General features: G+C 40.9%; 2 protein-coding genes across 14 annotated transcripts in view; one reads left to right on the top strand and one right to left on the bottom strand.

The window, feature by feature from the left end:
- Positions 1–15,720, bottom strand: part of LOC129771074 (kazrin) — a 346,976-nt gene that overhangs the window by 142,358 nt on the left and 188,898 nt on the right. The window lies entirely within an intron of this gene.
- LOC129771078 (probable citrate synthase 2, mitochondrial) lies at positions 7,391–9,772 on the top strand. Of its 3 annotated transcripts, none has more exons than XM_055774393.1 (2): positions 7,391–7,503; positions 8,030–9,772. In XM_055774393.1, exon 2 carries the CDS (start codon positions 8,136–8,138, stop codon positions 9,606–9,608), a length of 1,473 nt encoding a protein of 490 aa, XP_055630368.1. In that variant the 5' UTR covers positions 7,391–7,503; positions 8,030–8,135; the 3' UTR covers positions 9,609–9,772. The 3 variants fall into 3 exon arrangements, with proteins under 3 accessions (XP_055630368.1, XP_055630369.1, XP_055630367.1); XM_055774394.1 differs by having other exon boundaries at positions 7,488–7,624; XM_055774392.1 differs by lacking the exon at positions 7,391–7,503 and adding an exon at positions 7,514–7,702.

Here is a 15,720-nt window from a genome sequence, read left to right as displayed (position 1 = left end):
GGTAAATTTTCAATGCAATGACATGAAATAAATTGCGACATACGATCAGCTAGTGTATTGTTTTACGAGAACAAGAATGAATCATCAATCAATTATCGTCAACTGATTCTACAATGAAAAAACTATTTCAGAGATTATTCTACTAAGCAGTTGTTTCGAAAATTTCACAGCATTATAGAATAATATCCGAAGGTATAAACAAGCGATTTATATAAAATAACAGCGTAGTTCTACGTCAACAATGCGATCGTGTCTTGGACACAACCTCTCATAAGTTTTTGTTCTTCTTGTTCTTCTTTTTCTTCTTGTTCTTCTTGTTCTTCTTGTTCTTCTTGTTCTTTTAGTTCTTCTTCTTCTTCTTGTTTTTCTTGTTCTTCGTATTCTTCTAGTTCTTCTTGTTCTTCTTTTTCTTCTTGTTCTTCTTATTCTTCTTGTTCTTGTTCTTTTTGTTCTTCTTGTTCTTCTTGTTCTTCTTGTTCTTCTTATCCTTCTTAATCTTCTTATTCTTCTTGTTCTTCTTGTTCTTCTTGTTCTTGTTCTTCTTGTTCTTCTTGTTCTTTTTGTTCTTTTTTTTATGCTTGTTCTTCTAGTTCTTCTTGTTCTTCTTGTTCTTCTTATTCTTCTTGTTCTTCTTGTTCTTTTTGTTCTTCTTGTTCTTCTTGTTCTTATTCTTCTTATTCTTCTTATTCTTCTTATTCTTCTTATTCTTCTTATTCTTCTTATTCTTCTCATTCTTCTTATTCTTCTTATTCTTCTCATTCTTCTTATTCTTCTTATTCTTCTTACTCTTCTTTTTCTTAAATGGCACTAATGTTCCGAAAGGAACTTCGCTGTCTCAACGCAGTATTACTTGCGTTTTTTTATTAGTACTTAGTTGAGATTCCTATGCCAAATAACACGCCTTGGATGCATTCTAAGTGGCAAGCTCTGGAATGCGCGTGTACCAGTGCAGGTCGGAAGAACTTTCTTTGACGAAAAATCTCCCGGCCAGAACGGGAATCGAACCCGTTCCCCCGGCATAATGATGTGTGACGCTAACCACTCGGCCACGGGAGCACTAATGGCTAGCAAAGGCGAATACTTTGAATAATATATCAATTCACTAGCTGACCCGGCAACTTCGTTCCGCCCAAATTTTTTTTTTCGTTATAACATCCATGTTTTCTTGGTAAATGTTGGTAAATGACTGGACTAAGCGTACCATCGGTACTTCGCGTACCTGCAGGCATAAAATAGACCCCATTCGTGGTCTTTAGCTTCCTGTCCAGTAACTCCTATCCCTACCTCCCCGTGGTACCGGCTGGGGTACGAGTAACCATAGTGAAGATCGGGTAACCAACCCCGGTGGGATCTTGGTCGTATGCTGACAGGGAAGGGGACCTATCCGAGCGTCTGTTCACCATGGAGGTGCGGCTCAAAACAGCGTCTGATCCCCATGTTAGGGGCGGCTGATCACTGTCTTCGTGCCAGCGGGGACTCTAAAAAGAGCTGTGCACGACGGTCCTCCGGCGGGTTGGTGCAGGCCCTGCAAGCCATCCGTAAAAATAAAACGCACAGGAAAATTCACAAAGAAATTCGAGACAGGACAATCGGACTAGACCTACGCAAAGAACACGGACTAGAGATTGGAAACTCGGAACATGGAACTGCAAGTCTCTCAATTTTCTTGCGAGTACCCGAATTCTTTCGGAAATATTGAGAGCCCGCAATTTCAACATCGTAGCGCTGCAGGAGGTGTGCTGGAAAGGTTCGATGGTGCGATCGTTCCATGGTGGATATACCATCTATCAGAGCTGCGGCAACACACACGAGTTGGGTACAGCTTTCATCGTGATGGGGGAGATGCAAAAACGGGTGATTGGTTGGTGGCCGATCAATGAAAGAATGTGCAGATTGAGGATGAGAGGCCACTTCTTCAATATCAGCATTATCAACGTCCACAGCCCCCATCTAGCTAGCACCGATGACGATAAAGAAGAATTCTACGCGCAGCTAGAGCGTGAACACGATCGCTGCCCAAAACACGACATCAAAATCGTCATCGGTGATTTGAACGCTCAGGTCGGCCAGGAGGAGCAATTCAGACCGGTAATTGGTAGGTTCAGCGCCCATCAGCGAACCAACGAAAACGGCCTAAGACTTATCGACTTCGCTGCCTCCAAGAACATGGCCATACGTAGCACCTTCTTCCAGCACAGCCTCCAATACCGTTACACCTGGAGATCACCACAGCAAACAGAAACACAAATTGACCACGTTTTGATCGACGGTCGGCACTTCTCGGATATCATCGACGTCAGAACCTATCGTGGCGCTAACATCGATTCAGACCACTACCTGGTGATGGTCAAACTGCGTTCTAAACTGTCAGTCGTCAATAACATAAGACACCAGCGCTCACCACGGTACCACCTACGACGACTACAGGAGCCGAACGTTGCTGCAACATATCCGCAGCGTCTTGAAGCTGCGTTACCGGGGGTAGACGAACTGGATGCTGTTCCCCTCGATGAATGCTGGAACTCCTTAAAATCAGCAATTAGCAGCACAGCAGAGACCGTCATCGGGTATGAACAACGAGGACAACGGAACGAATGGTTTGACGACGAGTGCCGAGCGCTCCTGAACGAGAAGGATGCAGCACGCGCAGCCATGCTGCAACGAGCGACTCGACAAAACGTGGAACGATACAGACTGAAACGAAGGCAGCAAACACATCTCTTTCGGGAAAGAAAGCGCCGCCTGGAAGAGAAAGAGTGTGAGGAGATGGAGCTGCTTTATCGTTCTCGAGAATCGCGGAAGTTCTTCAAGAAACTAAACGCCTCGCACAAAGGCTTTGTGCCGCGGGCCGAAATGTGCAGAAACAAGGAAGGAGGTATCTTGACGAACGAACGCGAGGTGATCGAAAGGTGGAGGCAGCACTACGATGAACACCTGAACAGCGCGCAGACAGGAGACCTAGACGGCGTTGAGGAGGACTACACCGGTGCAATGAACAACGACGACGTACCACCCCCGACGATGGGTGAAGTTAAGGAGGCCATTAATCAGCTCAAGAACCACAAAGCAGCTGGTAAGGATGGCCTCGTAGCGGAGCTCTTCAAGGGAGGTCCGAGAAAACTTGTAGAGTGTATGCACCGGTTGATAGTCAAGATCTGGGACACAGAACAGCTACCGGAGGAGTGGAAGGACGGGGTAATCTGCCCCATCTATAAAAAAGGCGACAAGTTGGATTGTGGGAACTATCGTGCCATCACAATCCTGAATGGTGCCTACAAAATTTTGTCTCAGATCCTCTTCCGCCGCCTATCGCCAATAGTAAGCAGATTTGTGGGAAGTTATCAGGCCGGATTCATGCCCGGTTGCTCGACGACGGACCAGATTTTTACACTGCGGCAGATCCTCCAAAAGTGCCGCGAGTATCAGTCCCTACACACCACATCTTCGTCGACTTCAAGGCCGCATATGATACAATCGACCGACGACAGCTATGGAGGATCATGGACGAACACGGCTTTCCCCGAAAGCTGACAAGACTGATTCAGGCAACGATGAACGGTATGCGGTGCAGTGTGCGGATCTCAGGTGAGCTGTCGGAATCATTTGAGACTCACAGGGGACTTCGACAAGGCGATGGAATCTCCTGTCTGCTCTTCAACGTGGCGCTGGAAGGTGTTATGCGGAGAGCGGGCTTCAACATGCGGGGCACGATTTTCAACAAGTCTAGTCAGTTTATCTGCTTCGCCGACGACGTGGACATAATCGGAAGAACACATGCGACGGTAGCCGACATGTATACCCGACTGAAACACGAAGCAGGGCTGATTGGGCTTGGGATCAATGCGTCTAAGACTAAATACATGCTAGCTGGAGGGACTGATCGCAACAGAGTTCTTCTTGGTAGTAGTGTTGTGATCGACGGCGACGAGCTCGAGGTGGTAGAGGAATTTGTCTACCTTGGCTCGTTGATAACAACTGACAACAACAACAGCCGTGAAATTCGAAGACGCATTGTCAATGGAAGTCGTGCCTACTATGGGCTCCGCAAATCCTTGAGGTCCAACAAACTCCGACCCCGTACGAAGTGTACCATGAACAAATCCCTAATTCGACCGGTTGTTCTCTATGGGCACGAAGCATGGACGATGCTTGAAGAGGACTCACAAGCGCTTGGAGTTTTCGAACGCCGAGTGCTCAGAACAATATACGGTGGTGTACAGGAAAGCGGAGTATGGAGAAGGAGAATGAACCACGAACTGGCGCAACTCTACGGCGAACCCAGCATTCAGAAAGTCGCCCAGGCTGGACAGGGCATGTTGCAAGATTGCCGGACAGCAGCCCTGCAAAGATGGTGTTCGCATCGAATCCGGTAGGAACAAGAAGGAGAGGAGCCCAGCGAGCGAGGTGGTTGGACCAGGTGGAGCAGGACTTGGCAAGAATCGGTGCAGCCGGGAGTTGGAGAACTGCAGCCATGGATCGGGACTATTGGCGAAAAATTGTGAAGAAGATCTAATCTCTCAATGGGATGTAGTATCATTATAAATAAATATCCATGTTTTCTTACTAAGCCCACGTTCATAGGTACAATCGCAAAACTGTTCATTGATTGATTTTCTAATCTATCCTCTAAAATTAATTTTTATAATAAAACTTCAGTACTTCCATCAAAACTCGACATTATGATATCAGATTATTTTTAGACACAATTCTCGTGCAAGATTTTTCATCCACTTGCAAATAACATGTTTGTCCGTTACATGGAATAAATGTTTGATACAGAAAATATGATAGAATGAAGACACCCCAAAATCGGACAATTCCTTTCTAATCCTAATTCTAATTAAAATCCATTTCCACTTTCGAACGAAGATCAATTTCGTTACCGCAAACATGCTAAGTTTGGTTCCATTTATTTGATTAGTTCTCGAGTTATGCAGAAATGAGAAGTGTCTAGTTACCATAGAAACGTTTCGTGTACCCTAAAATCTTCGCATGCCAAATTTGGCTCTTTTTGCTTGATTAGTTCTCGAGTAATGCAGAAATTTGTGTTTCATTTGTATGGTAGCCCCCCTTAGAGAAGGGAGAGGATTATCTAACCACCATTGAATCTTTTAATGCGCCCTAAAACGTCCACATACCAAATTTCGTTTCAATTGCTTGATTAATTCTCGAGTAATGTAGAAATTTGTTTTTCATTTGTATGGCAGACCCCCCCCTTCAAAGATGGTGGAGAAGTATCTAATAATTGTGTCACATTTACCCGAAACCCGCTCACCAGAATGACAGTTACCCGAAAGACATTCACCCGAATTCCACTCACCCGAATGTAACAAATACCTGAAAGCGACAGCTACCCGAATGTAACATCTACCCGAATCAACAATTACCCAAATGCGACATTTACCCGAATGCAACAATTACCCGAATGTAACAATTACCCGAATGTAACATCTACCCGAAAGCGACACTTACCCAAAAAACGGATATATTCAAATAATACACAAGTTTTACTATATTTGTATTTGTATTTGTATATTAAATTCTGATCAGTGTTATATGAAGATCCTATTTGTCTCATACTTTCGTTTCCATTCAAAAAGTATTTTTCGTGGGTAGTACAATTCGAGAAATACTGGCATTGAATGAAATCCTTTTCAAAATAATGTAAAGTGAAAGAATGCAGTTTTATAACGTATTATTAAGTCCATCCATTCTTATGGATGACGCAGCCATGACGAGCGTCGGACGCCATACGTTTATCTGGTGCATCACCTTTGCAACCAGGCAATCAAAATGCATGACATGTATAATTAACCGGGCAAACGTAATGCACCAGGTAAACGTATACAGTCCGACGCTCGCTAACGCTCGGTCCTGACCTGACTAAAGGATCGTCTCCTATGTTTAAAACAAACCGGGCAATCGGTGGAACACAGGTTTGCTTGCGAGAGGCCGCCGCTTCCGACTGCAGGTCGGCTGCCTACTCGGATTGCGTCACCTCGGCGGCTTGGTGCCGCCTCGATTCCTTATCCTCGTTAAATGGGGAATTCGCCCCCATTTATAAATAAATCTCAAAATAAATTTCCCATCTCAAAATAAATTTCATCACGAAATAATAAACTCATGATAAAAATTGCGCTGCGGTGGCAAAAACGTAAGTACCATTTTTTCTTATCTATTCTTTTCACATTTTCATTAAAAAAAATATTTTCAGAATATTTCATAACCCATGCTCATTTCTGAATGATCTCTTGGTCTTAAAGAGCCATACGGAAAGGAAAGAAGACAGCATGTCAATTGTGCCTACACTAATTTCTAAAAATAACACAGCGAAGTCTTCAACACCTTTTTCGAATTTCCTCATTACAACTTCTCAGTTTACTTCGTAACTTCCTAACAACAGATTCGACAAAACTTATAAACTGATTTGTCGGAATGTTTCCTTCTTCATTCGGGTAAACAACCCATTCGGGTAAATGTCGCATTCGGGTAAACGTTGCGTTCGGGTAAATGTTCATTCGGGTATATATTGCATTCCGGTATTTGTTACATTCGGGTGAATGGAATTCGGGTGAATGGGACACAACCGTATCTAATCACCATAGAATCATTTATTGCACCCTAAAACCATCACATGCCAAATTTCGTTTCATTTGCTTGATTAATTCTCGAGTAATGTAGAAATTTGTGTTTCATTTGTATGGCAGCCCCCCATTAGAGAAGGGGGAGTATTATCTTACTACCATAGAATAATTTATTGCACCCTAAACCACAGATCAAATTTCCACATATCAAATTTCGTTTCAATTGCTGGTTAATTGTATGGCAGAATAAGTCGGGGGGAGGGGGGATGGTCATTTCCTGCGTCCATATTTCGATCCGCTAATGTGTTTAGAAAAAAAATTTAGCTTAAGTTTTTGTTAATCTGGATAGTAAAACGGGTTTTACTTAAAAAAAAGTATACTTTTCGTCGCAAGAAAAACAAATAAAATCGAACAGTTTCTTAGTGAGAAGAAGAGACATTGTAAGTCTTTATCCACCACTGACCATTTTGCCCCCAAAGAACAAAGTAATTGCTATGCGAATTACCCGCTGAAACTCTCCTAGAATATGGCAACAGTCGTCCGAACTGATGTTTTGCCTAATGGTTACCGAGAGAGCGATTTCTGTTTTTATTTGTATTTTGACATGCGGAAGCTCGACTGAAGTACAGGGAGATTTAAAAGTCATGAAACTTTTCAAACATAAGATGACTATCAATACGACATCAATAGTCAATAGTTATAGTACCAAAAAAACTGACCTGACCACTTTACCCGCACTTCCCCTATTGTTGATCTTCGGCAATTTCAATTGTTTCTAATACCGTCGTTCAGTTGGTATGAAGTGTGGCGAGAGTCTGGAAAGTCTTTTGTGCATCAGTATCAACCAGACAGTCTGACAGAGGAAACTGTCATGCTGAAAAAAAAAACAATAAAGTTGTTCGCAAACAGATAGAACAGAGTATGTCGTGTGTAGCTTCTTAATGTATTATTTGTTATTAGTTATCAACACTTACTAGCACTTACTAGTCGATTGCACGGGGCTGGTCTGTTCAACCGACAGATTTCAAGAAGGTTTTATAGTGAGGCAACATTTTTTCTATTGCTCTTTTCGTTGACTGTATCTTTGTTCGTTCGATAGTGCAGGAATTCTAATAAGCGTAAGTGCTTTGGCGACGAACAGGAAATAACACTGTTCCTGATATCAAAAAAGTTAATTGATCGCAATATTTATACAAATTTATACAGAACCATATATCCCATATTATATATTCGTTCAAAAATGATAATTATGATATCGTACTAACATTCTTGGCCCTACCAGGTTACCGAAACTTGCACAACGATGCTGGTTCAGGTGAATCACGAAGTGTATAGTCTATCCAAGCTCAAGCTTGAACTAAAAAAATATTATAATTTCAGCAAATTTGTATACGTATCGAATAATTTTAAATTTTTTTTCATTTATCATTCTCATAATTGTTTAGTAGCAACAGGCCGTGAAAAAGTAACAGCTCATTGTATTGAAACCAAGCAACAGTCGGAGGAGTGAAAAAATATTGCGCTTTCTGCGACCGACAACGTGAACATTCGATGGTAATGGCCCTCAGTCGTATCTACTCGTCGAAATTGGCTAGCGCTAACCAAAATATCCTACCAGCGACCACCATCTATGTGCGCAAGTATGTCCAACCACCTAAGTGCGCAGGTACAGACCAGAAGTCAATCGACAGCACAGACCTGAAGGCTATCCTAACCGAGAAGATTCCTAAGGAGCAGGAACGCATAAAAAACTTCCGCAAGGAGCATGGCGCAACGAAAGTGGGCGATGTGACCGTTGAAATGATGTACGGTGGTATGCGTGGCTTGAAGGGTCTGGTATGTGAAACATCTGTGCTAGATCCCGATGAGGGCATCCGCTTCCGCGGATTGTCAATACCCGAGTGTCAGAAGGTGCTGCCGAAAGCCGCAGGTGGTGCGGAACCGCTGCCGGAGGGCATCTTCTGGCTGTTGATCACCGGTGACGTCCCCAATAAGGATCAGGTCGACGCTCTGTCCCGCGAGTGGGCCTGCCGTGCAGCACTGCCATCGCATGTCGTGACAATGCTGAACAATATGCCGACAACACTGCATCCAATGTCTCAGCTGAGCTGTGCCATGACGGCTCTTAACAACGAGAGCAAGTTCGTCAAAGCGTATTCGGAAGGTGTCCACAAAAGCAAATACTGGGAATACGTGTACGAGGACAGTATGGATCTCATTGCCAAATTGCCGGTTGTTGCTGCTACCATTTATCGTAATATTTATCGCGACGGCAAAGGAATTGGGCCCATCGACCAGAAGAAGGATTGGTCCGCAAACCTCACCAAAATGATGGGCTACGAGGACGAGAAGTTCACCGAACTGATGCGTATGTACTTAACTATCCACAGTGACCACGAGGGTGGCAACGTGTCGGCTCACACCGCCCATCTGGTGGGCTCGGCGCTGAGTGATCCGTACCTGGCGTACGCCGCCGGCATGAATGGATTGGCTGGCCCACTCCACGGTCTTGCGAATCAGGAAGTTTTAGTGTGGCTGGAGAAGCTGCGCAAAGAGCTGGGTGACAACGCCGGTGAGGATAAGGTGAAGGATTTTATTTGGGAAACCCTCAAATCGGGACAGGTCGTTCCCGGTTATGGTCACGCTGTCCTGCGGAAAACTGACCCCCGTTACACCTGCCAGCGCGAGTTTGCCTTGAAGCATCTACCGAATGATCCCATGTTCCAGCTGGTATCGAAAATCTACAATGTTGTGCCTCCAATCCTGACCGAGCTGGGTAAGGTGAAGAACCCGTGGCCGAATGTGGATGCCCACTCCGGTGTTTTGTTGCAGTACTACGGTCTGAAGGAGATGAATTATTACACCGTGCTGTTTGGTGTTTCCCGAGCTCTTGGTGTGTTAGCTTCGCTCGTTTGGGACCGAGCCCTTGGATTGCCCATCGAACGTCCGAAGTCTATGTCCACCGACGGACTCATCGCAGCAACTGGTGCTGGTGCCAAGAAAATGGGACCTCTTAAATGTTAATGAGGCAGCCAAAATTACAATATAATCATGCATAGCAGAGAATGTACTCATAATCAATCTTAATTTGTACTCCAAAATAGGAGTTTGTTCTACTGTGAAAAGCCGCATTTGTCGAATTGAATGATTTAATTAAGTGTTGGGATCATAAAGAACCTATTCAAGTATATGATTTGTACAATCAGATAGAGAAATTGTTTTTTTTGTGTTGCTTAAAAATATAAAAAAAATATGTTTTGCACATTTGTTGGTTGAATCAAATTAATCTATGCTTCTTGCTAAGAGAATAAATTGTCTGGCGTAAATAAACATATCTCAATTTTTTGTTTTTCTCCCTTTCTGAACAAATTTTAAGATGGTTTTCCTTGCGTAATTATTAAGTTAAAATTCCATTGTCAAAAAATAGACCTTGATTGTGTTTTTTGGGTTACAAAATTTACATTTTGCTCTTGACTTTTTTTGAATTCCGGTTTCATTTTTTTTTTATTTGAATTTTTGTTGAGCACACTACCCATCAGGTATAGGCGAAATCGCATCGAAATTCGTTCAACAACATTCACTCACAGATAAAACTCACCCTTCTATTCTCCGTTTATGCCTCACTTTATTTGAGACAGAAAATAATAACCTATCATCTTCGCAAAGCTCATTCACGAATTCAACGGAAAAATACTGTCTCGATTCCGCTCATATAATTTTGCATTCTCTCATTTGCCTCTCGGAGTGACGTTAGATGGTGAGAGAATCAGATTGGAAACTTTTGCTTGAGCCAGCCAGGTCTCTGTGATACAGTTTACATTCAATTATCGTACATGCAAAATCGTTTGTTTTTCACTCAAATAGCAATCATCGGAGCATCGATCGCGGCAGTAAAATACAGGCAGGTAATAGAAATCGAGTTGTTTCCTGTTCACTGTTGTAATGAAATGTTTTTGTTTATAGTATGAAACGATCTAAGCCAACACAAAAGACAGTATTAACCCAAGTTATTGGTGCGCGGGAAGGTAGATTCATTTGCATTGCCGATAACAAATGTATTTATGAGCAAAAAGTGTTGAATTATGGGAACTTCAAGCGGCATTTTAAAAACAAACATCCAAGTGTTTATGATAGGTTGGGGTTGCTATCGTTTGAAGCTGTTGATTCTGATTCATCGACAGTCAGCAAAAAACCTAAAAAACTATTAGTGGAAACAGACAAAGGCAAACTGATATTGGGAACCATGCAACTGTTAACTGAAAGTCATATGTCATATAATTTTTTTGAAAAAGGTTCATAGAAAACTCTTCTTGAGTCACAGTACGTAGCTGCAGGTCTTCACATTAACAGGAAGACAATCTCAGACTTGGTTGATAAAGCTGCTATTCTGATGCGTATTTTTGTTAAGAAAGAAATGGAAACAAAATTAATAAGCCTCAAAATTGACAGCGCTTCACGTAAAAATCGCCAAATATTTGGTATTAATGCGCAGTACTATCACAATGGCGAAATGTTATTTCGAAATCTTGGTGAGTTTAAACCGTCTGTAGACACTTCATCAAATTTTGAAAGCATTTTTTCTCAACTATTTCAACTTATTTTTCTCTGCAATTAATTTTTTTCAGCCCTAAAGGAAATGCATTGTCGACAGACGAAGGAAAATCTAACAGAAACATTAGAGTATGTGCTCAACCAATATGGTGTTAAATTGAACCAAATTTATTCTGTCGCCCACGATAATGGTAGCAATATGGTGGCGACAGTTGGATTGTTGAAGAAAATGTTAGAGAAACCTAATTTAAATAACTGCCCACCAATTAATTTGCTCCTTGCTAATGAAGAAGCTTGTGGCATTTTCGAGCATGCTGATGATACTTGTAATGACACGGATGACGACGACGACAACGAAGCTGTATCTAAGTATCAGTTTTGTACTCCATCCAATAGTGCATTACCTGCAAACGATTTTTTTGATAAAAACCGAGAAGAGACACGATTTGTTGCACCAGGCGAAGAAAACGACGACTATGAATTCGAGGGAATACTTGATAGTACGCGATGTGCGGCGCACACGGCTCAATTGGCTGTGTGGGATGTCATACGTCCATACAAAGAACGTATCGCGAAGATCCAAGGCATAGTTGTAAAGCTGCGAAACCGTAAATATCATAAATGTTTCAAAACTCACGATGCTCATCTACCTCCTATCGCCAATGATACAAGATGGAATGGAAAGTATCTAATGGTGGCATCCCTACTTAAACAACGGCAATTTTTCAATTTGTTGAAGACAAGTTTTCCCGAAACAGGTGAAATCGTATTATTTCCAAATATTTTCATTTTGTATACCATTTTCATTTTGTAGATCTTACTCAACACTGGCCATTCATCGAGAAGTTTTGTGAAGCCTTTGAACCTGCTTTCATACTTACGCTTAAACTGCAAAAAGTACATTGTGCATTGTCTGAATTTTACACGTATTGGCTACAGTGCCAAGCAAACCTGGATAAATTAAAAGCCAACGAGCTCGCCGTACAATTGTTAGAGACTTTCAAAACACGAGCTCAAAAACTGGTTAGTACATTGCAGTTCAAAGCATGCATGTACTTAGACTCTAGATATAATTTTTTGGGTGCAAGGCGTATATCTACGGAGGACAAAGCTAAAGTTCAGGTAAGAATTGTTTTCGTCATTTGATGAATAACGATTATTTGATAAGAAAAAAGTTAAAATGTATTAGCTTCCTAATTTCACAGACATTTCTCCTCAACTTGCATCATCGACTCAATGACATCGAAGGTATAAGAACAGAGCAGACTCCAGCTAGTGAGCCGCAGGACGATTTGGATATATATATCTCGTCATTTTTTGAAGAAGAGAATATTCCGATGGGACTATCACACTCTATCGACGAATCAGTACTTTCTCAAATCAAAGAACTGGAAATACAGGAGAAAGTACCAATAATTCAGTCCACAATACATGCTGATCCAAATGCTCAATTCGATTTACTTAAGTATTGGGAATCGCAGAAAATAACTTCACCGATACTGTACCGTTTAGCGATGGTAGTTTTAGCAGCCCTTTCTACTCAGGTATCTGTTGAGAGGGCTTTTAGTGGCCTAAAACTAATCCTCACAGACCATCGAACGCGATTAAGTGAAAATTCAGTGGAAAATTTGCTTGTGTTGAAACTCAACTCAGATCTACTTCCTAAAGTTGCTGAAATGTTGAGCAATGACATCGGATTGCAAGCTAATATAAATCTTTAGCTTAGTTACCTAAAACATTACTATATATTTATAATCTATTACCTGAATTGATGCTCAGATAAAATAAACGATTGAAATCATATACAATGATCTATTTGTTCCGTTATTAGTCAATTTCCATTCTATTTTATTTCTTTTGAGACAATTTCCGTTGTCTATTGAAATACGTTGAAGAAAACAGTACGTAATATAGGAATATTATATACTGCATTCCATAAGAAATTCCTAGTTATTTTTTTTTGTAAAATATTTGATAAAATGCACGTTTCAGTTTTAGACGTTTCAGATTCTGACATTCTTATTTGAGAATCCTTATTGGATTCTTCCCTATATTCTGGTTAGATTATCTCATTAAATCTATTTGTAAAGGGGTGCTGCAATGACACTTGCAAAAAAAAATGGATTTGTGTTCGTGATTATTGATTGAACCTGTTTTTTTTATAGTTTACATGGTTTCGGGACCAAGGGCGCTATATTTTTTAATATTTTTTTACAAAACATCCAAAAATCAGAGATATATTCTTTTTCGTTTTGGAGTTATGATTTTTTTAAATTAACATGTTTTTAGTCCTCGTTCGATATTCCTCTGTGTGAATAGAATTTCATTTTTCTACAAACGTGATATTTTTTCAAAGAGAACTAGCTCATTGAATTTAATTTAATATGTCGATTATCTGAATCGGTTCAGTAGTTCAAAAGTTATGATTTTTTGAAAACGTCATTTTTGGAAAAAAGGAGGAAACTGATTTATTTTACTATCGATTAGCTTTGAGAAATTATAATTCAAAAACGAAAGAGAACACATCTCTGATTTTTGAATATATTATGTGAAATTTCCTCAGCTTTTAAGAAAAAATATAAAAAAATACAGCGCCCTTGATCCCGAGACCATGAAAACTATAAAACCAAATATAATCAATAATCATACGAAGATACAATTCATTATTTTTGCAGCTGTAGCATATTTTTCAAAAAAGACCGGCTAGCTGGCTTTAATTTGATATGTCAATCATCCGAATCGATTTAGTAGTTCAAAAGATATGAATTTTTGAAAAAAGTCATTTTTCTAAAAAAAGGGGAAAAATTACATTTTTCGGACCACCCTAAATTAAAAGGGACACCCTTATGAAAAAATAAAAAAAATACGGGTCTGATATTTTGTGATAAAGAACCAAACTTCCACGAAAATCTGAAAACCGCTATATCGTTTTGGCATGGAATGGCTGATATATAATGCTGATGGAGATACAAGGCTTGAATGCTAACAAGGAAGAGAGTAGAAGGGAAAATAAAATAATACATGAACGCAGATTGAGCCTATTTTGAATCAATCGTTATTTTGTTTCGAGCGATCCTTCCAAAGGAGCATTCATGCATCGAATGTTGTTTTCCATTCTTTGTTTTGTTACGTTCACTCTCAGTTCCGATTGTAGATGGTCGGATAGTGAAAAAAAAATCATCGTGCAATATCACGATTGTTTGCTGCATTCTCTTCGCCATGATTATTCCAAGCAGATACAAGTGTGATTTATAATCAGGTGTGGAGAAATGAGTGAATGATTTTTTCCATACTTGCTACCCATACTTGTTCATAGCAACTGAAATAAGTCATGAATGCTACTTGGAAAAACCTGGTCAACTTTTGAACGGTCTTTGAATTGATCCAAATTTTCATTTCATCATAACACTAAACAACTTGCAACGAGTAGCAGCTAGCAGTTGAATCCAAGCTGCTTTCATGCAGTCTTCATCTTGAAGAAACCCACAGTCTGCCCGATGTTTACTCGTGGAAATTCTCTTATGTTCCGTTAGCTGACCCATGGTTCCACATTCCAACGACATTTACATGATTGTCGGTGGAGAAGCACTGGCAGCAAGACGTTCACTCATCCGGCTGTTACTACTGTTTATGGGAATCTGGTACAATCTCTCCAGAATGCAGTTAACTAACTGCTCCAAGTGCAAGAAGGCGAATGCCCAAGTTACATGAAGAGGTTTATAAACCATGTAAATGGAACTAAGCTACTCTGTTATCTTGTACATCATTCGATGTTGAAGGGATCCGTTACCACCACGACACATTGAGTTGCGTTTAACTCATCTTGCTGGACTTGCAACTAGTATATGGGTAGATCCTTCTGCATCAGTCGTTCTTTTGCGTTCCAGTCAAAACAAACCGATTGCTACCTACGAACCACAAACTGTAACGAACGTTTTCGTGCCGTCCCAGTCCTAACAATTTGTATTTTCCAGCAGATCACGCAGGTAGCCCATAAGGACTTCTACGATGATGACTTCCTGTTGAATTCGCCAACCACATCCGCCATAAAATGATTGCTATGCTTAGAGCGTCAGGCTTTCCTCCGAAGAAGTGTTAAAGCCCCTGAAGTCATGGCAGACATCTCCGAAAAGTTCAGGCTTCTGCACGGTAGGATGAATTCATTTCCACTCTCCGGACTCATCTGGGAGTCGAGATTCGACATGATGAGCTTAAAGGGTTCAGCTTCCACTACCAGCAACTGTAACTAACTATGCAGGAGATTCACATGATTCACAATAATACGTAGGTATGTTACATGGATTGTGTAAACGAGAATAGCAGATTGCAAGGGGGTTTGTTTTTAACCCTCCTGTACTCGCGTGCAAAATCATAACACGTATACTCGCGCACGGTGTCACAGACCGAAAATTGAACTTCTCTGTAATGTTGCCATTGTGTATTTTTCAGGCTTTATTGGCATTTATTTTAAGAAGAGGGTATGATTAAATGAAAAATCTCCAAAAAATACGTTTTCTTCGTCTTTATTATTTATTTATAGTCATCTAATTCAGCCTCCTCAAAACAGAGTAATTTTTGATACTTC

Source organism: Toxorhynchites rutilus, chromosome 2 (genome assembly GCF_029784135.1).
Source record: "Toxorhynchites rutilus septentrionalis strain SRP chromosome 2, ASM2978413v1, whole genome shotgun sequence".
Taxonomy (NCBI): Eukaryota; Metazoa; Arthropoda; class Insecta; order Diptera; family Culicidae; genus Toxorhynchites; species Toxorhynchites rutilus.
Note: the sequence above shows the minus strand (reverse complement) of the source record. Positions and strands in the feature narration are given on the sequence as shown.